Consider the following 24,076-nt stretch of genomic DNA (forward strand, 5'->3'; position numbering starts at 1 on the left):
ACGGTTCCCATGTGGTTTGCCACTGTAGTTTTCTGGGAGATCACGGAGACGGTAGAGAACTGCAGACACCCGCCTACCTGCAGAGAGCATCTGCTGCCAGATGGAGGCTTTTTACAACACTGTGGGAAATGTGAGTCACTCTTGCTTGTGTTGTTGGTCCGTCAGCCACAGAGATGAGCACAGTCACAAAACACACTGTTAAAATAAAAGAACAGGAGAGGAGTGTGCCTCCTTCCCTGTTCTGGTCCACTTTTGAACCCATAGTTACTGGTTCAAAAGTTTTGATCTAAGAAATACAGCTATCAAAACTTAGTCTAATAATCAATTTTGTATCTTAACTTTGTAACACTACCGTCATCTCATGTCTTGATGTTTCCAAAAGCCTTTTCATTTGCCTCAATTAAAATTAGAAACTCTATTCTCTAAAATGACTCCAACTCAGATGCCTGGCTTTCAACAAGAACAAGACCGCTTATGCTGACAGGACAGCCTGAGATCTTCAGGCAACGGTCCAGAGAGGCACCTAAAGGTGACTTTGCTGTCAGGTAATGAACTAAAGAAACCTGATTAATGTCATCAACAAAGTTTTATCGGAGAGCCGTTATTGACCTCATGTGATTATAATGATGATCCCTACGAGTGCTATAGTTTGTAGCTGTGTAAAAGGTCAAGTGCAGTGACTCTGCACATAAAAGGTAAAAACCATATCTCCTCTCAAGGTCATCTTCTTGTGCACCTCCGGATTGCTTTCAGCAATATATTTGGATCACTCTCTAAATGTCCTGTTTTGATCGCTGCGGGGACGTATCTGTGATCTCAAAGAACCAGTTTAAGTTCAGTGCAACCACCACCCTTTTATTACTTCCAAGGTTCAAAGGCTACGCTGTGTACTGTTTACTATGAATTTGTCACCTAGGGTCAAACTGCCAAGTTGTACTGTAACTTATGAAGTTACTAAACTCTAAACCCTAGACTCTGTCTCAAATTTACTCCTACTACTTACTACTATTTATTATGACTGTGCCCTTCAGTGTTTGGCTGTCTGATTTTCTGCTTCATACTTCAGAAGGTGAGTATCATATGCAGCACAGTTTTGCAGTACAGTTCATCCTCAATTAAAGGTACAAGTACTGCACTGCAGTTAAGGACGCAGGTTCATACAGGTACAAAATGCTCTTTGAGTGCCAGTGAGAATATCTGTTGCCTTGGAGGTGAGTTACTGCCAATGGTGACTGCAGTGTGGACTCACCCTTCCTGTTCTGCTTGGTGACGGGAATTTTGTCTCCTCCAGGCTTCAGGTTGTAGGATTTGACCACGCCCATCTCCTCCTGGAACACCTGAAACGCACAAAAATCAACATCACATATGCAATGGTGCACAAACTGTTGTAGGCCATCAGTGAAGAAAGCCCCGGCACTGGAACATCGAGTTGATTTTAGATCATGAATGTGCTTCTGCTTATCTTCAAATCAGCGGCCATATCAGCCAACACTGCCAAAAAGAAACAACCAGGCAGTCACGGCGTGCTCACCGGTCTCGCTCTCTTACTTTATTTTTCAGATAGTGGTTACTTTCACTTAACGAAAGATTAACAATGAATTTCTTGGCAATCTGATGCAAAGACAAGAATCCAGGAAGTCAGCGAGCTAGGTCAACAAACGGCACACAAACAACTCATCGTCTCCATGTTGTGGTTTCATCGTGGATCGCTCAATACAAACATCATCAAATCGAAGAAAAGTTCCCATCCGATTAGATTTTTGTCCAATTGCTCCGACATATTTAATGAAGCCATGTAGAATTTGTCATGTCCTCAAAGTGCACGGCAGTGGGTAGATTGGGCCTTTTTTGAGCCCTCATAACTTGTTAAAAAGCCTTTGTTAAAACCTGTTAGCAAATCTATTTAATTTCTATAATGGGATATATCATACAGTGTCAAACTTGTTATTGGCTCGGCTTGTTAATACCATGTTAATGGCTGTGCCGTAGAGGATATGAATAAGTGCTGGTACCCGGGATGTTTGATTTGGTTCTGATTAAAAACTGGAGTAAACTTAGAAAAGTACATTTTGAGTAAGTCTTCAGGGTCATATCACCTTGTGTGATAAGCGGCTGGTAAAACAAGTTTCAGAATATTAAAGGTGTCATTTTTTCCTGCATTTTCAGACCAGGTTGCAGCTTCACCTGCAGCTTGTTTTTCCAGAATATCCGACAGATGCTCAATCGGATAGAGCTCTGGGGAATCTGGGCGCTGCGTGAACACGTTCACCTCTTAGTCATGTTCTCCAGATCACTGCTGAACAATGTGCGGAGTTTACCCGGGCACATTATCCTGCCATCGGGGAATACCGCGGCCACAAACCGGTGCACGTGATCAGCAGCAATGTATATGTGCATGTTAAAATAGCCAGGGCTCAAGGTCTATCAGCACCTGACTGTCCACATGATGCACAAGAAAACCTGAGGCACCCTTCATTCATCGCTCCACTCTCACACTCACATGTCCATTGTTGTGGCTGCAGCAGCTCTTAGGTTTGATAATGATCCTCCGGCACAAATAATCCTTGAGCTCAGTGTGCACCAGTAAGACCTACAACACCTGTCGCCTCATAGACGCTCTGACACATTCACAGTGAGATTGTCAGAGTTGTTCAGACACTGATGCTGGACATTTTTCCTGGTTCCAACACATCGACTGTGACAGCTGCTTTTGAAATGAAATAACCACTGTGATGTGCTCTTACCTCACCTGTCGATGCTTTCAATGGGTGGATGAGTTTTTTAGTGTTTTGGTTCCCCCGGAGAGATTTTAAGAAAAGCCAAAAGTCAAACGAAAAGGCAGGGAGCTAATAAGGTAACATACTCAGTGCCTTTACAGTATGTGTAATAGTTGTGCTTGTGCGCCTCATCATCCCCAAAAGGCTCGTTCAGAGCCAGGAAATGTTTAAAAATACACTTTCATTTCGGGTTTACAGCTATGGTTACTGTAGAGAATTTATTATTTCAGTGTAGCCTGCAGCATTGCTTACAGAGGGGTATAAATGCAGTGAAAGGAATACATTGAAGTAGAAACATACAAGAATAGGACACAGTGAGCCGGAGCTAACCAAACTGATCCAGCAAACTGTAAGTCAGTGAGTTCATGTGTAGCACACAGAGGTGCGACTGTGACCAGCCTGCAGCTCACAGGGAGCTGACACACTGGGTTAAAATAACACCTCCTCTCTGCTGTTTGCAGACTCTTTCTTCCCACACATGCTCCAGCTTCACCTTTAACCTCGACATAGCACGAAGCAGCCTGATACAACCAGACTGTTCGCTAAATATGCAAGATGCTACAAAATGCAAAGTTAAGCAGGAAGAACTCATTTTAAATTGTTTCCACAGGCTTTAAAACTCACACTGCAACCTCTCTGTAATCTGTTTGCAGTAATCTGACATTTAAGTCAGTGCGTAAACTGATGAACAAATACACTATTTTTGTGCATATTTCAGGAAAATGACAGACCTGCTTTGTCATGACTAATGCAGGAGGTTGTGAGCATCCTCTTAGATCAGCAGGTGATTACATCTGCTGATCTAAACAGGAAGAGGGTTCTGAGGTTATTTTTCCTTTAAATTTTGAATAAAGGGTTTTTTTTTGCAGGAAATGTACTGCTCCTGTTGAAGTAAATTAAATAATTTTATTGAATTTAGTTAATTTTTGTTTTTGCTTTTAAGAGATGCAGCTACCCAAGAAAATGAGCAGTAGAAGATAATTTGACTTTTGAAGTCGGAGTGGACAATTCATATACATGCTTCACCTGAAGTTTATATTCAGTGTCTGAATTGAAATAATAAATTTGACTATTTATTTAATAAGAGAGCATTAAATAAATAGTCTCAGGGCAAGATTACACAGCACTTTTCTTTCTCTCGCCTCCAACACACTTCATTCATTCAGCTCATCGTCTTGTTCTGAGGCAGCTTCAGCATTTCACACCCAGCTGATCACTTCAATCAGAGGATTTGGAGCAGAGACTGGCTCCCCAAAGGAGAACCTGCGAGCTTCAGGATATATAAATATTCAACTACTAACTTACAGGAAATGGAACTTTGGGGGGAGGAAAGGATGTGATTGGTCAGTCAGGGTCATTCCTTGTGACAGGGAGGAAGAGTGGACCACAGAGTCAGGTCTGAGGAACCTAAGTAGGCCAAGGGTCAGTGTGTGTGTGTGTGCGTGTGTGTGTGTGTGTCAGGAGCATGGAGAGAACTTTGACGCATTTTAACAGAGCACCAGGATGCTGCACTACTCCAAAGTCAAATGTCAGAAATGTGATATCCACCTCTGTTTCACATCCACCAGCAGCTGCTTCACGAGGTTCCACACAGGATGGCTGTCAGTGTCAGACACACAGACTGACCCATGCATGCGCACAGAAACACGCACACACACTTACTTGGTTGCTGGGAAATCTTTTTTGACATCCACAACACGAGTATGCACAGAAAGCAGCGACATTGTTGCCTTGAGGCAAGTATATCGTAAAAAATGAATGTTTTTATTTGTAGCGACACGTGTTCATTTAACCTCTGAGACTGGGGGATTTTAACCAGGAGCATATGGGGGAATGACCCCGTTAGGGCCAACCTCTGGTGGCTATTTAGCACTTCTGTGTTGGTGTTTGTCATCACAGGCTGATGCTTTAAAAAGATCAATAATCTGACTGAACCCTGAAAACCAGGTTTCCAAACTATTAGACAGTTTCAGACCCATCTGTACCAAGAAAGCACTACATTTTTAAATTTTTGTTACTCTGATGTTGTTAGTGAAATAAACGTTCATTGGTAGTTTGTGTTTGACATTTGACTTCCTGGCTGGACGTCATCGGTGGAGCCAATCCAGGTCACCCACTGCTCTAAAATTACCAGAGCAGTCACAGCTGTCTGTCGCCACCTTCATACACTTTAATCTTGATGTCTGCGGTGTGTGACTGTGTGCATATAACAGTTCTAACAATAGCTGCTTGGAAATTTTCCATGTAGTGAGGTCTCTTTCACATCATTAACAACCGGAATCAATAAAATCCTGCAGTCAGGTAATCACTTACACCTTTATTCAATTACAGTTAACAGCTGAACTCAATCCAAGAGGACAACAAAGGAAAGTCTTTGTCAGATTTTATACAAGTGGCATTTCTGCATTTTCACACCTTTTGCAAGAGTGGAAACATGTGCAGAGCAGAAGCTATTCAACATCACAAATCTCTGAGCTTCAGGGCTGTAACACAACAGCAAGTTACTTTAACGGCTTTAACGAGGGCAAGTCACATCACTTTCATTACCACTCCCCTTTTTTTTCAAAGCCCAAGATTGGCTTCTTATAACTTGGGTTGAACTGTTATGAGTGCTGAAAGCAAACTGAATGCAATGCTGTGCAGCAGGAAGTTAACGAAGTAGCTAAATAAGCTAAATGTCAGCCATGTTAGCTGTTCTGTTGCCTTTTCTGGCTCATTTTCATTCTCCCAACAACAATTCGGACGATCGTTGGCTGCAACTGAGCGCACAACAGGAGACGAGGAACTGTCTCTAAAACCAGTTTGTCTCTTTGCTGTTGTTTTCATGTCCAAATTGCTAGCCTAATGTAGCAGAACCTTGTAGTTACCACTGGTGGCCACAGAGGGCACTGTTGACTCTGCTCAGCAAATCCTACACAAGCTGCTTTAAAAGAAGAGTTTTACCTGGAAGGTGAGGTAGAAGTCCTCTTCCACATTTCCCTCATAGCTTAGCAGCTCTCCCAAACCGTGAGCCAGCTCCTGCAGACGGACACGAGAGGTCGAGAGGTCAGAATCAGGAAACGCATGAATGAGTTGCAGCATTTTTCATTTCTGTAAGTCACAGCTTTTGTTTGGTGTTGATGGATTGGAGGGAAAACTCTGTGACTGCAGGTTAGGAATGAAACAGCGTTTTTAACACACCCTCTTCTGACAGAACACGAAGATGACAAATGTTTCACACAGTTCGCCTGAGGTCTGAGCTCTAATGAGTTTAGCCTGGCTATGCCCCACCTCAAAACGTCGACATACCTCAGAAGCAATAAATTAAAGCTCCGCTGAGCTGCGAATAATGACTCTGACGCCGATATCTGAAATCAGTAATGTGGGGACAAAGAAGACCCGAGATGGCACGGAAGCAACTAATCAGTACATTTATTTGTGTTTTGTGTCGTTACGTCATCGTCCTTCTGACTTACGATTGATTTTACAGTTTTAAGGCGCTCTGAGGCAAACACGGTGAATCTCACTGGTGTTTGGATAAAGTCTGTTCCTGGAGAGTTTCCAGAGTTATGATTCCAGCATCAACTCAGGCCTCAAACTATATCTGATTTCCTGCTGTTACACAACTAGGGACAGTTATAGCACCTGTGTGTGTGTGTGTGTGTGTGTGTGTGTGTGTGTGTGTGTGTGTGTGTGTGTGTGTGTGTGTGTGTGTGTGTGTGTGTGTGTGTGTACTACGAAGGAGAGGTTTGACCTTCATGAGGACGAAGGTGTTGGATGTGAAGCAGCTCGTGTATCGGATAACTCGGACTGACCGTCAGGAGATGTTTCACGATCTTTCTGAAGGTCTTCACGTATGAATGAACAAACGAATGACAAACATCTTTATTATCTCTTGAAGTCACAGCTAAGCTGCACGTAAACTGCAACTAAAATAACAACTACAGCAACTCTTGTGGCTAACATGGCAATTTCTGCAACTAACCCAACCATTAAAAAGTGCAGCAATATAAGCAAACCACAGCAACACCTGCAACTAAACATGGCACCTCTTCAAACTCCAGCAACAGCTGGAACTGTTGTGGCAACAACTGCAAGCAATCCAACTACAGGGAACTGCATCTGACATGGTGACTATTGCAACTGAATCAACTCAGCCTATGCAAACACAAGTACACATGCAGCAACTGTGGCAACATTTGCAAATGAACCAATATCTACAGCAAAGCTTTCAACCAAGCACGGCAAATTCTGCAACTGACCCAACCACCATAAACTACTGCAACTAAGCAAACTATTGAAATTGCAGCAACACCTGCGAGAATTGTGCTGGCAACTACAATCAGTCCACAAAGAACTACAGCAACTTCTGTATCTTAACGTATCAGTAACTCTGGCGACTCGTGCAACTAATGGTGGCTACTGCAACTTTGCATGTCTACATCTGCAAAAAAGCAACAAGTACAGCTCCATTAACTAACACATTAGCTATTGCAAACTAAACTAAATCAACCACTAAATTAACCACCAACCACTTGGTGGCTGTAATGTTTTGCATGTTCCATATCTTTTGTGATTTATTCGCCGCGTTGTGCAATGTGAACGGTTTACAAAGAAACCAGGAAACAGCCTCTGACAGCACACCGATGAAGCCACAGACCCTCGGCATGCTTTACTATCAAATCTCAAAGCTGCGTGTGTGATAGACTTTATATAAAAGTGTGTGTAAGCCAAAGAGAAATTTACTAATTAGGTGTGAGAGAAACTGGGGGGAGCACTCGGCAAATGAAGCTAAAGTTTCCAGCTATTTGTTACATCAACAGTTGCATGTGAATTTGACCAAATCAAAGAAAACACAGCGATAAAAATCTTGAAAATCTATGAAAAATGAGCATGCACAGCTGTGGGCTGGCACACTGCATGAAAAGACAACCCAGCACTGTGAAAATTACACAAGGGAATGTGAGCGGGAGAACACATGAAGCTAGGTCAGAGGAACGCAGGGCACTTAAATCACTTAACCCCAATCTCACAACAGTGCATGGAGTTAAATTTAGACTCCTCAAAGAGAAGGATTATGGGAAAGACGAGGGTGAAAGGCGAGCCAGAGAGTTCATTAGTTTAACTCTGGCGCCCTCTAGTGGCGGGCAAGAGAAATGTAAGCGTGAAAATGGTTCAACATTACAAGATTTTAGTTTTCCAGCGTAATTTAACAGCTCCTACATGTGATTTTAAGAAAAGAAAAACCTAAACGTGTTAGTGTAGTGCAACCCAACCAGCATTCCCAGCTTAAAACACGACTTTGTGCCACTGTGTGTTTTACAAAAAGTACCTTTGGCACAGCCTATATGTGCTGAGGGTTTACCTTCTTTTCCAAAGCATGAAAAGAAAGAGAAAGACGATCCTGTCCAAACACAGGACAGGTCCCATCAAGCACAATCAAACTGACTGAAGAGAACATAAAGTCAGTCTTTTTTATAATGAAGCTAATCTGAGTCTCTAACTAGAGAGCAGAAGAGGTGTAATGAAATACCTACCGGCATGATCTGCTGCAGGTCGTCCAGGGTGGCATTTGCCATGCCAACGAGGGCATTTTGGTCACATGGTACAGTGGGTGGTGTGAGGAGCTTCCTGTAAGAACAGAAGAATTACAATTATTAAAGGTTACTTCATATTATTCCCTCTAAATGTTGGATTGTGGCGTCTGAAACATCAGCAAAAGTTTCTACAGCATCTCTATGATTAGCTGCAACTCGTGCACAGGAAGCTTTTGCAGCTGTGAGGTGATCCGTCGCTGACAGCAGCGTTACACTTTAGATTCTGCAGAAGAAGAAACACTGTCGAGGTAAAAGGAATGGAAACTCACCCACCTGTAACAGTAGAGAGGGAAGTGGATGTCCAGCGCGATGCTGTTGTAAACAGCTAAGCCCATCAGCTGATCAGACATGAGGTTAAGGAGGAAACAACACAATAATGTACCGCAAAGTAAAAATAAGCTTCTCTCAGTCCTCGGGGGGAGACTCTGAATAATTATGGGTCTTTTTTGTTTTAAGTTTGTTTTCATCTTTATTATTAACTTTAAGTTGTCTATTATTGTATATTTGTTTTGTATTTTTCTGCTACACAAATGTCACTTAATTAATATATTGACTGACTGATATTTCCATGCTTAAGTTAAAATGCTTAGTTTAGTGTTGAATGTGGGCGAAACTGTGAAATTACTGTAAAAAAAAAAAACAAAACCAACAAATTGAACTTATGAACAGTCATCTAAATTTTAGCAGAAGGAAATGTAGGTCAGGAAAAACAAACAAACTGTGCCCTTCATTGTTTACCTGTGAGCTATCATCATGTTACTGCAAATATGCTAATGGTTACACGAGCCTTTCATATAACAGGAAACAACTTTTGGGGTTCTGAACCTGGAGGGAAACGTGCAGAAGGTTCAAATTTATATTCCCAAACCCAACAAGAGCACTTCTCTGTTGGAGGAACTGCCCTCTGGGCCAGCAGCAATATTAAATTATATTTCAGTAACAAACATTTCACTTTTCATCATAAAACCTGATCCGCCAACGGAGAGAAGCGTGCAGCTAACACTGCAGCTCAGATGGAGGCGAGAGCGTTTAATCTGTGCCGAGCACGAAGCTCTCAGACACACACTTTCATTTACGCAGTGTTGCGCACATTTACAATATCTAATATCACAATTAATCTAATTAACAAAAGAACAAATTTATTTCTCTTTCGTGCAGAGCAAACGTTACGATGTCAACCTCTGTGTGTGTGTGTGTGTGTGTGTGTGTGTGTGTGTGTGTGTGTGTGTGTGTGTGTGTGTGTGTGTAGGTGATAGAGAGTTCACGTTGTGAATGTCACATGGTCATACAATCTTTTTCTTCATTTTCTATGTGAAGGGCGGCGGCCCTACACACTCACAAACTGCTCACAGCTGCCGCATGTGGCGACCAGATGTGGTGTAATTGTGCGTGTAGGTTGAGAGTGTGTGCGTCTGTGATGTGAAGACCACTGTTACAGGTAGGTGACACACATGTATGCAAATAAATAAGTCGCTCTCTGTGCGCAGCACACACACACACACACACACACACACACACACACACACACACACACACACACACACACAGGCCCCAACATGAAAACAAACATAAACTGGACCATTAGCGCAACCATTTAGGAGGCCATTAAGAAGTCACATACACGCACACTCACACACCTACACACACACACACACACACACACACACACACACGGCACCTTAAAGCATTTAGCAGCCCTGGTTCATAAATCTACACTTTATGGGACAGGCATGAATAAAGCTGTCTCCCTCTGTCTTTTATCTCTTTATCCACCTCTCCTTACTCCTTACGTGCCCACTCCGTTTCACAACCCCTCTCCATCCCTCCCTCTCTCTCTCTCCTTCCTTCTTTTTGCTTCTCTGGTCCTTAAAGTCAGAGTTTTCTCATCGCTGCCGCAACCTAACGAGGCACAAAGTCACGTGTAAAATCTGCAAATTAATTCTGCTACTGATAAGTTTTTCACACAGGAAGTGCTGGATAAACGAACAGGTTTTATGTCACGGCTCGTCACAACCTTGACGAGGAATACTCGGAGCACTGCGCAGCATCGCCGCTGCTCTGTGGTAACTTCATTACAAAACACAGATCAGAGTACGTGACGACTAACACAAAACTTTAGAGCTTCAATTAAATTAGCACACACCAGCTGACACAGAGGCCGCCTCGTGGAGCCGCCCCCTTCGCATGCTGGTCTCCTTACACAAAGACTCTCAGTCTGCAAACAATCTCTTTAGAAAGGTTTACGGGGTGTGATGATGGCAGCAATATTAGGGCTGAACAAAAGATGTTTTGCACGCCAAAGCCAGGGTTAGAAAACTCGTTCACACTAACGATTCGGTTTGGCCTCTCCCGTTCGCCTACATCTCTCCTCTGATGTTATCCTTATCCACGCAAACCACATATGCACATGACTGCTCGATCACAAATCCTCCTGGTTATGAAGTCCAAACCCCAAAAAACAAAGAAAACAGAGAAACAAACAAACAATCATCATAAAAAATACAGATTTGAACGCTTTCACTGGGATGCCTAATCTGCAGCTGGTCTCCGGTCCAAATGAAACTGAAAATGTTTTTTGTGTTATTTTTACATAATTTCTTCTTGCAGATGTTTATGATTTTTAGAGCAATTATTGTAATTATTACAACATGGTACCAAAGGTAGAATAATGACATTCTAATAGTTTTAAGCTAGATATGATTTTCCTCCAGTTATTAATTATTCTCTTTTTTGGTCATTAAAAATAATATGATTAGTTACCACATATGGATCTTTTTTCACCAAATTCAGGCTTAAATAATCAGGAAGCTGTCCTCGGGGGATCCCCGTTCCAGGCTCTCAGGAACCCCCAAAGACTGTAACGATGTGCCCGTTGGTCTGCACCATGCGACAAGGTGAAAAATGTAATTTTCAGCTCTTATTTTTATTTTCATCATCGCTCTCCCTCTCTCTGTTTGTGACACACTGTGCCTCATAAATGTGGGGGCTAAGTAAGTGGCTGACGGTCGTTACTCTGAGCACCTCTGCAACGTGGTTTTCACTGTCTGTGTGGCCAGAAACAAAGACTAAACACAACATAAGTGACATAATGATCTGAGCACTGATGAATTAGGGATGTGAAGTAAAACAGCAGTTCCATTAGTCTTTGTGATTGTTAATATACACACAAAAAGATTTTTAAATAAAACAAGTATGTATAGTGTGTATAAAAGCACATGTAACTCAACAGCTGATGATTTTACACACAGAGCGCTGGAAACATTGCAGCTGGACTTTATTTCGGCCCCGTGTTGTGGCAGATAAATTGGGTTTCATCTTTCCGCGTGTTCATCTCTCTTTCTCATCAATGTTTATTCCACTTTGTTTACATCTGTTTATATTCTATCATTTCATTTGACATCCCCCCACTGCACCACTTTCCTTTTCACTTATCTCCCTCTGTTTAGTCTCTGTTACACACTCTCTACCGGCCCCCTGCCACATATCCGCAATGATACAGTGCTGCCATGGCGACAACACAAGAACCAGGGAGACAGATAAATTAGCTCCCAGCACAGACACACATGTGGAACATGCAAAAAACACCCAGCAGCAAACACACACGTGTAAGTACACAGATTTCCACTTCTTTCTTCTTTTGCTCACTCACTGATTCGACAACTGCACATTTATGTTTCCCTCATTACAGAGGACTCGTTTACTGAAGACGTACTCCGACCTTAACCGCCGCTGTAACCGAAAACTGCCTCATCCCAAAAATTTACGTTTATGGGAACTTAAAGTTGAACGCTGGATCCCCAGTGTGCGACTCAATAAACAGATTTATGTTCACACACACACACACACACACACACACACACACACACACACACACACACACACACACACACACACACACACACACACACACACACACTAACCTGGCGAGGAACGGCAGCTATTAGGTTATGTAACCTTTTGACAGTTCCCAGCTGGCTAGTAACTGAGCCCGAAGTGCTGAATCACTTTCTGGCCACATATTACACACACATGAACTCTATGAACACACACACACGCGCGCGCACATAAACTTTCATTGAGGAGAGAAGAATGATGATAATAACACGGGCCACAGGGAGGCTGTGCTGTGCATGAATGTGTAAAAAGTGAGTGAAACAATGCAAAAATATGCAGGTCCGTTTTAGGTGGGGCCGAGTCAAAATGAAGGAATGTCCACATGAACTGAAAATATTTTAAATTGAGTGAAAAATTGAAGCTAATCTCAGCCCTCCGACTGGAGAACAGGCATTTTACATTTCTGACCACCTGACTATCATTTCCTTTTCCTGCACGTGGCAACTTTCAAGCTACACACGGTGCAGTTAGCTCCAACAGCCTGAAAGAAGGCGGGAAGGTGCAGCTGCCTGTAGTCAGAAAGCTGTCGGATACAATGCAGTAAAAAATGTATTTAATTTTTAAAGTTCACATTAACACACTAACACCCAGTCTTGTAAAACAGCATCCAGATGGATTTACTGTATATAATACTGTATTCACATTATTTATTTATTCATTGTAGTTGAGTTTAATAGGAATAAATGGTGTGTTGTATTTACTGTATTTAACCCAGACTGCAATCCTTCCCCGACCTTAACTAAAGTGCTTCTGTTGTTAAAACGTAACCACAGAGGGGACTTGCAGTCCCTGGACTCTGCTCCCACCATCCACCACGTCCACCTTCCTGTGACTTCTGCGTACTTACACGCAGTGAATGGAAACTATGATGCGCGCGAGTTAAACTCAGACGGCAATTATGTGCCTGAAAACTCAGCGAGTGGTTGAGTTGATGCATGAACAGAATTTGTAGGAGACAAAGAAGTACATTTTGTAGTAACTCTATTACAAAACTCTGCAGAGCAGACAAAAGGGAAGAGAAACTGGACCAGAATCTTTGAGGACTGGGTGCCAGTTAAAGGAGCCAACATGTGATAATGCAGGAAACATAAAACCCTTCATTAGTGTTTGTAATGCATCTGCTCAGAGGATCGTGGTTTATGTTCAGAATTGTCATTTTTGTGCTGGTTTACGTTATGTTGTTTTAACAGCTTGCTGTTAAATTTCCTGACCTGAAACTGAAGACAAATGTTAACTTAATCTTGTTCCAGATTGACCTGTATGATGTTAACTGTGGATGAATGAAAAGCTTGTAGTGCGTCTGTACTTGTTGCACTTACATAACAGCTACCAAAGGCCGCCTATAGCCCGTGAGCCACACTTTGAGAACCCTGAAACAGCAGGAGCAAAACAGCTGATCTTTGGTGCGTTTCAGGCTGAAGCAGAAGGATAAGTGATGAGCTTCACTGCTGACTGAACGTTTGCATTGACTTAATGACACAGACTGTATATAAAAGACAGAAGTAATGATGTCACAGTTTCAATAAAGCATACCATGCTTTATTGCCGGTTACAAAGTTGTATCAATAAGACTTCAAACTAGCAGCTGAACCAAAAACTCATGAAGGAATTGTTTACTGAGGTCACAGATTTACAACTGGAAGGCAAAGGAAGCGCCCCCTGCTGGCCATTATTATAACTGGGCTGATCATGTAGCTCATGTACTCACACTAACGACAAATATGACTCAAACCTACTGAGAGGAGCACTACAATCATTTTCTCATAAACATGCAAACAATCAGACTGCCTTTTGCAATGTAAGACGCTGCCCTCTGCTGCCCAATGAAAAGCAGGTTTAAGGCAATTCTATATTAGGCTGTGTCCATTTTTGGTTTACAGTCTGTGATAAAAACATACTTTTTTAATATCATTTATTATTTAAAAACACACAAACCTGCTGTGATTCTATTTGTATTTGTTACGAAGCTCTTCGCGGAGGTCTTGTTTTGGAAAAATGATTCTGACCACGTCGATTCAATTTTATGTGCTGCGCTGAAAAAGCCTCCACAGAGCGAGGCGTATTTGTTACATGTGCAGACCCACGGCCTAAACACACACATTATAGTATCTTTTTCTCCTCTGCGGTTTAAAACGGAGGAGTGTTTGCTACGTCAGAGGGGAGTGCACGAGGAAAGCTCCTGTGTGTGGTTATTTGTGCCCTTCTGCACATTACACGCATTTATAGTCCGACCCTCCCAGAAACACTCAGCAGTTTTGTCTAGAGCAGAAAAGCAGATGCTGTGAAACTGCTCTGCAGCTACAAAAACAATGAAAACGCATTAAAACACTAACGTGGGAGGTGCGGCAGGTGCTAAACAAACTGCTCCGATGCACGTTCATTAAAAAAATATATATACGTATATATTATTGTCCTTCTTTTAACTTGAACCGGATAACGTAGGCAACCTCGTTAGGCTCATTAGGACCTCCAAAGAGCTCATTTATAAAGCGCTTAAACAACATTTAAAGCTCGCACATACCCTGATGTTTGTTGTTGTTCTTCATAAAGGATACAGTCCCGACCAACTGGAACTCAGAGTAGTTGTCACACTTCCAACTGCTGAACCAATGGCAGCGTGAGTCCTTCATGTAGGTAAACATCCCTAAAAAAAGAAAGTACTACATTTAGATTGAACACATCTCTTTTATTTAATTCGATACATTTGATTGGTAGAAAAAAGGATACAGGAAGTGATGGAGGCAAAAAAAAAAGAAAGAGGAAAGGTCATTTTTACGACAAACAGAGGGTCTGAAGAAGAAAAGACAGAAGAAAAAAGACACGTGGTACATGTAGTTGGACTTTTCCCGGAATCAGTGAGTCCCTGTTAAATTAAAAAGTGTCCACATAAAGTTTTCAACTCAGGACTTTCAATCAACTGTCCAAACTTGGGGGGAAAAGGGATTTAGGTTGAGTCGAAGTCGAATTAGAAAGTAGCAGTAAAACTGCACTGAAATCAAAAGCACTGCTGTTACTCTGAACACAAGCGGAGATAGAAACCAAACAGCGCGGTTTGGGAAAGTGTCGACTGGACTGCCCTGCAAGTTGAAATGCGAGGCTGAACGAGTGCCTGGTTCATCACTGAGATCACTGAGCTATATCAGAGTTAGAGGTTGGTTCGCATCTTCCCCTCATGTGGAATTTTAAATGCACATTTGGAATTTGTGAGAAGGGGGATCAGAGGGTGTGCACCACCTCCAAGGGAATTGTGGTTCTCAAAGGGTGACCGCCTCTGCAGTTCAGCAAGCAAAGGACACTGTCCCCAACTTCCATTCAATGTTGTAGAGGTGTGTCAACCAGGACAGTCCAATGGCATCAATGATGTGATTACATCACTGCTGCAGGTGTAATGTGTAGGTGTGTACATAGCACACGCTTCTTTAGCCTCCACCTGAAAAGCTTCGCTGTTTCACTGCTGATCTGCTGGATGTCAGTCACATCACCTCTTTTCTGATTAGAGTTTCTCTGCAACTGCAGCACCTCGCTGACGTCCTAAGCATATTAAATATTTAATTAAAATAAATAAATCATTAAAAAAAAAGTAACACACAAGTTGTTGAGACTCGAGCGCTGCTGAAACTCTTCCAGCTGTGACTGAAAGAAACAGCAGCAGTCTGTTCAGAGTGGAGACTCACATCTGGACCACTCACATCTCTGAACACACAAAATGGAAAAGACCTCATGTATAAAAGAGCCTGTGTGTGTGTGTGTGTGTGTGTGCGCATACACCTGTCTGTGTGCAGCTGGGTGTGTGTGTGTGCAGAGGTGGGGATTTCCCCATGCTGCTAATGAGGGGAACACAGCTTTCATTGAGTGTGTTGCTTTGGGCCGACATCCCCCTGGCACCGACAAACACAGACGACCGCGGAAAGATGGAACGACGATGGAAAGAACAACTTGACCAGAGCGGAGACGCAGAGAGCAGAAAACGCAGATGCACAGGCAGACGCTCGCTTGGTTTCCACTCGAGTATATTTTATGCAAATTCCAACATACTGAACTACAAAGGCTGAACGGACGCGGCCGAAACTTGGAGAAAATGCTATATCAATATTGTAAAAAGGGGTTTTTTGCCCAGACGTGATGTGAGAATCGTTTTGCAGTTAGGGGAAATGTTGGAGCGGCAGTGATGGAAACACACTTGTTGAATTGAAAAATGGAGGAAGAAAGGCTTGAGAAATGTTTTCCTCACAATTCACAGAAATTCAGTTTGGACTGAGATCTAAATGATTTTTGTTAACCACCAACTCGCCACCATTTGTGAAATGTGCAACTCAGCACAGCGCAGCTGGAAAGCGGTGAATAAAATAACTGTTTGTGATAAGTGCGTTCAATCGAGACTTCACATTAAAGGATTTTTTACTGTCTCCCCAAAAGAGCAAAACCAACAATGAAAGTATGGCGCTATGAAGCACTGTGTATGTATTTAAAGGCTGATATAACCCATGCATCTGTGCGCTGCTGTTCTCCAAGAACTATTAATAACACATGGCTGCACTATGCTGTGCGACATGCGCTTTAATTACCACGAACAGACACTGCAGTTTGTCCTGAGTGAATCCCACACACACGTGTAGTAATCCACCACTGAAAATAGTCCCCAAAAACGTGCCGTTTCCTCAACTTTGTTTCATGTTTGCTTAAAACTAGACTTTCCAGCTGTTTTAGGAAACTGTTGAATCCTTTCCAAAGGGAAATATTTGAGCCCTTTACTTAAGATTTATTTATCCACATTACCAGCGGGCATGGAAGTGAGAGTCTTTCGCTGCGTTTCCACCAAAGGCCCACGTAATCTTAGTTAATGTGTGAAAACTTGCCAAGGAACTACAGGTTCCTTCAGCTGTTGGTGACTGTCAAACACAGACACTTATAAAGGAAAGGCGGAGCAGCCAGCAAGCTCAACTCAATTCAGTTTTATGTATGTGGGGCCAAAACACAACAGCAGGTCAAAACCCGTCAATACCACTGAGAAATAAACTCTATTCAATTCAATTTTATTTACACAGCGCCAAATCACAACAACAGTCACCTCAAGGCACTTTATATTGTAAGATAGACCCTACAATAATACATACAGAGAAATAACCCAACAATCTGAAAATATGACCCCCTATGAGCAAGCACTTTGGTGGCTCAGGGAGGGGCGGGGCCATCTGCTGCGACTGGTTGGGGAGAGAGAAGGAAGGCGGGATAAATGACATGCTGTAGACGAGAGCCAGAGATTAATGGCCTTTTTATAAGTATAAAAGGATGAGCAATGAATGACCAATTTAGAAGAATGTGAAGGTAGATGCTAAACGTGCGGAACGATGGGGAAGAGGCGGCCTTGGCCTTGAGGAGGTTGTTTGTTGCGGTTGCTGACGCTGGCTTGACCAAGTGAGACACTAAAGATATTAAGTGTGAAGAAGTCTACGCTGACAGTTAACGACTATAAGCTATTACACAAATACAAATACAAAGGCCTTAGAAGTACTCAGTGTTAAACTATAAGGTGAAAGTGATGCCTGCAACATCACTCAAGCACTTTTTTGCATTACAGAGCTACTGGTTTCAATATGATGGGAGGTTCTTGGGTTTTTAAAAGGAGAGTATTGGAAAAATACTCATATTCCTATCATTAGAAATAATAACGGAGTAAACCCTCTTATGTCCAGGATCTCTCTCCGTCCAGCCAACGCCTGCCTGAGGCCTTTCCTTCTCATTTGACTGTATTTTCCGTTTTATTGCCTTTTTTGTGGCGAGTTCTTTCTTTTACTGAAAGAAAAGTAAAGTTTCCACAGTTTCTCCAGCTGTTCCATTGTCCAGCATTCTTGCTACTGGGGAAAAGTTGCCAATAGCTACTGGGAAAAAAACAAGTTCTAGCTGAGAGGCTGAACACTGAGCCAGTCAAAACTTGGGGCACGCATAAAAAGCAAGGCTTACACTGAACCATCTAAATAATAATGGTGTCTTTATTCTAAAGCTGTCACATCGAGCAAACGTCACATCAAACACGAGCAACTTTACATGTGATAGTTTTACCGGTCGTTGTAGAGCCTAACGCAACTGTAACGAGAAGGAGTGACTTAGCCGTGTCTGGCTTTAGATTTGGAATAAATCGTGTAAACAGAGGTGAAGGAGTTTAAAAGACTGAGAGAGCAACACTGAGAAAGAGATAGGCACAGTGACAACAATGGCAAACAGAGATAATTACAGTCAGGCAGCCAGAACAGACAAAAAGGAAACAAGAAACAAGAGAAGAAGACCATCATAATAAGAACTCTTCCAGACTGAAATGACAGCTAATTATATAGTTGCCAAAACCAACACGGGCCACTTTTCTCAGCCATCTGACACTTATTCCCGCTGCAGTTTCACTGACCCGAAAACTCACAAAGCACGTCCACCGAGGCCTCCGTCTAATAAAAATGTACTTTCCGTTTTATCCAATAAAAATACGATTTTTTTCCGCTTGACTTCAATAATAAAATACAGCTTCACTTTCCACTGACTTTGTATCAAACGGGATTTACCTTCCAGATTTTCAACCTTATCTGTTATTCTCAGCTGCTCCCTCGAGACCTATTCAAAGAAAAGCTTTTTTTCCATTTTTATGATGAAGGCTGGATTGTGAACACTCGCAGCCCAGCAGCTCATATTTCAGTGTGAATGACCTCCAATCTGAAACCCTGACTCACCGTAGTCTGTGTGAAAGATTTGTCGGACGAGTAGCAGGAACCACTCTTTCGTCAGGCCGCCCATGTCCAGCCCCGCCTCCCCTACAAAAGTCACCCGCAGCTTCTTCTTTAGATCGCATCGCTTCCTCGTCAGCTATCGGCGACAAAGAGATGAAACAAACAAACACACACACATTTCGTTTCAGTTTGCATTGCAGAAACACTTGCTGCAGAAACCTTTGTACCCCTTTGTTGGGTAAGAGTTGCAGCGCCTGAAGCGTCTGATGTGGGGTTATCCTGGGTGACACGCCTTGGCAATATTGTGTCCAGCTGTTCTGCATGTGCTTTGTGGAACTGGTGTGCGATTGCTCTTATGGTGCCCTGTTTGAGATGCTTAAGAAATCTGGGGTATCAGGCCCATTATTATGGGTTATTTGGCTCCTGTAGCACACCAGGGAAAGTTGTGCATTGCTAACAATAAGTCAGCAAATGCAAAATTGACAGACCAGTGGTTGTGGTGTCTGCTGGGATGTGGATGCTATTTGTTCTGGTAAAGAGAGATATGACAAAAGCAGCTGATTTACGGGTCCATCTACACTCCTACCCACATCTATGGTCATGATGAGGGAAGAAGTTATGAAAGGAATTATGAAAACTGCAAGCAAGAGCCCGCAGAGGCACTTTCAGCTCTGCTTCCCAGACTAGGTGAGGAGCTCAGTGGTTCAGGAGGTGCTGAGAGTAGAACTGCTGCTCCTCCACCTCAAATCAGACCAGCTGACCAGGTGCCTCTGGACGCCTCCTGTGGAGGTGTTCCAGTCACACCCAACATGGGAAAGATTCCAGTGCAGATATGATGGAGAGATTATGGTTCTCTTCTGGCTTGAGAACGCCACAAGAGCTTTAGGCACAGGTCACCGAGAAAGAGGACTGGTCTGCTTAGACTGCTGCTACAGACAGAAGCAGTAGAAAATAAGTAGATGCGGAAATATTTTCTGGGTAAAAAAATGACATCCTCTGCTAAAATTTCCCATAAACACTGTTACTTAAGTTGCTAAATGGTTTCTTCAAATGAAAGTATGAAAATGCTGTGATCATGTATTCCTCAGTGTCTGCAGGCTGAATATCTTCACAGGGACAGACCAGCAATTAAAGACCAAAATGAAAGACATTTGGTCTGAACCTCACTGCAGGAAGAAAATAACATTTCACATAATTTAGACTTGGATTTTAGTGTTTATCTCAGATTTACGGTTACATTTCAGATTGGCGGAGGTTGAGGGTGACACACGACTGCAAAACATTAAAGGCATACTTGCTGATCCTCATGGCAGGGTCTATATATTCACTGGCCGATATTCCCAGTATTCCCACATCACAAGTTTCCAATTTTTCCCCTCTTGCTTAAAACAACATTTTAAGAAATTTTTTGGTTTTTGGTTGTTATCACACTCTCAGATGTCCTAAAAATCCCAGTTTACACCCATGAGATTCTCCTCAGTTCCTTCTTTTTTCACGATCTTTGCTCAGTACTTCAGTGGAGAAGGCACATTAACACATCTCATTTTTCTTTAAATGACGCTGAACCTGCACCAATCTGTGCTTGTGTATTTCTAAAGAACATATTGTTTTCTGATTGGCTTTCCGGTATCAACTAAAATTGCATTAGGACATTTAAAACACACTAAACATAAATTCACAGTGTGTTATGGCTCAAGGTCACTTCAGATATCTGCATATAAATATGTGTAAAGATAGTAGACAAAGGATGAGTTTTTAGGGACATGAATGTTCCTGGTTTGTCTTAATTTTAATAACCAATCATGTCTGAGCAGGTACTGACCAGGTAAACATGGACAGCAAAAACAGAATGCATTTACCAAAATTCAAATTCAAAAACACTGGGCATTGTCTAAAGAGGACAAAGGTTTTTATTAGCTTTTTCTAATTTATTAACGATCATAAACTATGATTGGCAGACACATCAGGAAGTCTCGGCTCAGACAGCTGCTAGCATTTGTGCCCTTAGTTTGTCAGCTGATGGGTTAACGGGTTCCCAGATTTGTTTTTAGAAATCAGAAATCAGACATAGTAATCAGTAATAGGTTTCCATGCAACTGCCATACATGTTATCAATTTGCCCCTGAATTTGCCCCTAAAAGGAACTTTCTACTAAGATTACCGAAGCAGCCTTTATAAACCACCAAAAATAAAGCATAAAGCACCAAAATCAGAGAAACTGAATTTAGAAATTCCAGTTCGCACTGGAATAAAAATAACTTTCTGATGAAAAAACAGAAAGATATCATTGGGAATTTGCAGGAGATTTTTTTTATCTTTCTTTTTTTTAAATAAATAATCATCATGGCAGTTTTTCATGCATTAAAGATCAGACAACAATCACATTATTTCTAATTAATAAACGCCCCGATGACACCGGTCTACACTGCATGCTTTAACTTGCATATTTCAGTTTAAACAGTTTAAAAGATGTTTAAACGTCTTGTAAAATGATTATACATCAAAAACTGAAATTTGTGAATGTACTAACCTCATCCAGTGAGTCGCTGAGAAGCTGTGCTCGTCGTACTTTAATGTTGAGAAACAGAAGGTTCATGTCCACTCTCTGCCTGCGAGAAACTTTACTGACCAGACTTTGCTGTGAAGCAAAAACACAGGATCCTAAACTCAACAGACAAGCATTTGTTGCTCATATACAGCTTCAGCAAATCTGCCTGCTCTGTGTTTCCTTATTACAATATTTTAAGGCTGGAATCAGGCTTTGTTAATGTGCGACTCACCCTGGCCTGACTGATCATCTGTTGCTCTGAGTCTTTCTGGATGATGGCTTTCTTTACCACCGTCGAGAGGATGAAGGGAAACTGACAGAAAGAAAACCTGAAAAAGAGGAAAAAATTAAGAATAGTTAATAATTCTCAGGCAGAGTTTCTTAGTCTGTTTTTCTATCAGCAGTTTCATAAATATGTCTTTCTGTAACTGCATTTCTGACCAGCTTTCAAGTGTTTTCAAAATTCTATACTTTACCCTAATGAGCAGGCTCTGAAGTCTACACCCTCCAAGCCACATGAGCTCCACAAATCCCCCACCGCACCAGCCAGAGGCTGTAAGAGCCGGTCATTTCAACTGTAAACTCCAGATCCATTTTCTTTGTGAGACGTTAACGAGCCGTGACACAGCGTGAAACGAACTTCACGGCTTCTGCAAGTCTTTCCATAGTTCTGGATAAACTGCAGCTGTGGAAGCGTTACTTTATTCTGCTTTTGAGGAGATACTCAATTTCACTTCCAGGAATCTTCAAAGGGATGTTAGATGACTTGGTCATGAGTAGCACTTACTCAGGGTAATGTACTGTAATGTGGAGGGTCAATTCTAATAGGAGCTTACAGGCAAGTCTAAAAACGTTTTTTTTTTTTTGACAAAAATCAGTCATCACTGACTATATCATCAACCCATCATTACTACTATACTGTACTATACTTTACTACACTACAAAGTAGTACAGCATTTTATGCTTTCTATTTATTGCTGAAATCTGTTGAGTGTTTAGTTTACACAAAACTAAACTGATGAAGATTTGAATAACAAAAGTGAAGTGAATCAGAGTCATTCAGGTTTTGTATTATTGGTCAACCAATCTGAATCCAGATGACATTGATTTAGTCTCTTATATAGAGCAACCCAGGGTTATGACTGGATTTGAATCACAAGTTAAAGTAGAATATGTTACCTTTTTGGTATTTTCAGGAACATATCTTTGTGGAAAAGTTGTGTATCCATGAGAAATGAGCAGCTCTAGCATAACCTGCTACTGCAATCAACCATAAACTTGTTACGTAGCAACAAATCAACTACTCACATGCTGACTACCATATTCAGTGATCTACAAGAAAGAAAATAAATGCCTAGTTCATACAAAATTACAACAGGGTCTCGTTTGCGCCAGTTTGTCACCGAAGAGGTACGCCCCACCAAAATGAGAGATGTCAGCTATTTCATTACATGCAGTGGTGTAAATTTAATGTCAAAGTTTCATTAGTTTATTATGCTGCAGTAAAGATGCTTGATTTGAACAGAAATGCATCTATGCTAGCAAGAAATTATTCCTACAAATCTATATGGTAATACAACATATCTCAACCCGTAGCAACATATAAAGAAAGAAATATTCAAAGTGTTCTGGTACCTAATATTACTTCAGTTATGCCTTATCAGCCTATGCATGCATTTAAAGCCAGACGTGGTCAGAATGGCTGGCTTTGGTGTCGACTACAGTAAGCCTTGGTCCTTCAATTTCTTTGTTATTTAATACTTGAGTTGGAAGATACAAGCAGTCGTACTTTTTGGATTCGGTTTTAAAAGTTTGTTAGTTAAGATATTAGTTAAGAAGCCTGAATCTAATAATAAAATTGGTTCAAGCTTATGCGTTTTATAATTATATTTACATAATTTAACATTCATAGAATTACAGCAAGATGGTGCCATCTTATATGCCATTAGTTCCACTACATTATCAATTTATGGACTAAGAAAATGTTTGGGGGCTCGTCCGGGATTTTCACCAGGACAAGCCCTCTATCATACCCTTTCTATATGATAGTTTATATATATATATATGTAAATATTTTAACCAAAAAGGTCATGTTCATCTAAAAGTTGATTATTGTTAAATTGCAAAATGACTCAAATGAAGTCCTGGAAGTAAAATGTATCCTATCGCCTTTGGTGCTCTAAAGAACGGTTCAAGTGAACACTAAATTTTGCGATTAAATTGAAAATCATGTTCAGCTAAATTTCTTGGCAGGTAATTTGTCCAGTATTGGCTGAAAGAAAACAAACCTAATTGCAAGATATGACTTTTAGATTTACTAATGATGCAAGCATCAGGATTTAGCAGGATCGAACCAGATGGAAAATTCATACAGTTTAATGTATACAGAAAAAACACAACTGACCTATTTGAGTTGCCATAGTTCTGCCAGGTCCTATAATCCTCCATAAAATCTATGTGTTCAAGAGTAATGTTGTAAAAGTCAGTGAAGGACATGATTGGAGGGGAGGAGACACTGTTGGCTGCATCTGAGGACAGGGAAACAAGAATAATAGTCAAATGTGACAG

The 24,076-nt window shown here is 41.6% G+C and overlaps 1 protein-coding gene across 1 annotated transcript in view; it reads right to left on the reverse strand.

Moving 5' to 3' along the window:
* The window catches only part of hectd2 (HECT domain containing 2), a 55,714-nt gene that overhangs the window by 10,340 nt on the left and 21,298 nt on the right, over positions 1-24,076 (reverse strand). Inside the window, exons 10-18 of the mRNA XM_040034016.1 lie at positions 23,913-24,036; positions 21,741-21,837; positions 21,491-21,598; positions 18,964-19,096; positions 14,803-14,891; positions 8,627-8,691; positions 8,294-8,387; positions 5,721-5,795; positions 1,250-1,337 (exon numbers count right to left, since the gene is read on the reverse strand). Of these exons, the coding sequence (XP_039889950.1) occupies positions 1,250-1,337; positions 5,721-5,795; positions 8,294-8,387; positions 8,627-8,691; positions 14,803-14,891; positions 18,964-19,096; positions 21,491-21,598; positions 21,741-21,837; positions 23,913-24,036 (873 nt within the window). The remainder of the gene's footprint in view (positions 1-1,249; positions 1,338-5,720; positions 5,796-8,293; positions 8,388-8,626; positions 8,692-14,802; positions 14,892-18,963; positions 19,097-21,490; positions 21,599-21,740; positions 21,838-23,912; positions 24,037-24,076) is intronic.

Source organism: Simochromis diagramma, unplaced genomic scaffold (assembly GCF_900408965.1).
Source record: "Simochromis diagramma unplaced genomic scaffold, fSimDia1.1 OVJJ01000176.1, whole genome shotgun sequence".
Classification (NCBI taxonomy): Eukaryota; Metazoa; Chordata; class Actinopteri; order Cichliformes; family Cichlidae; genus Simochromis; species Simochromis diagramma.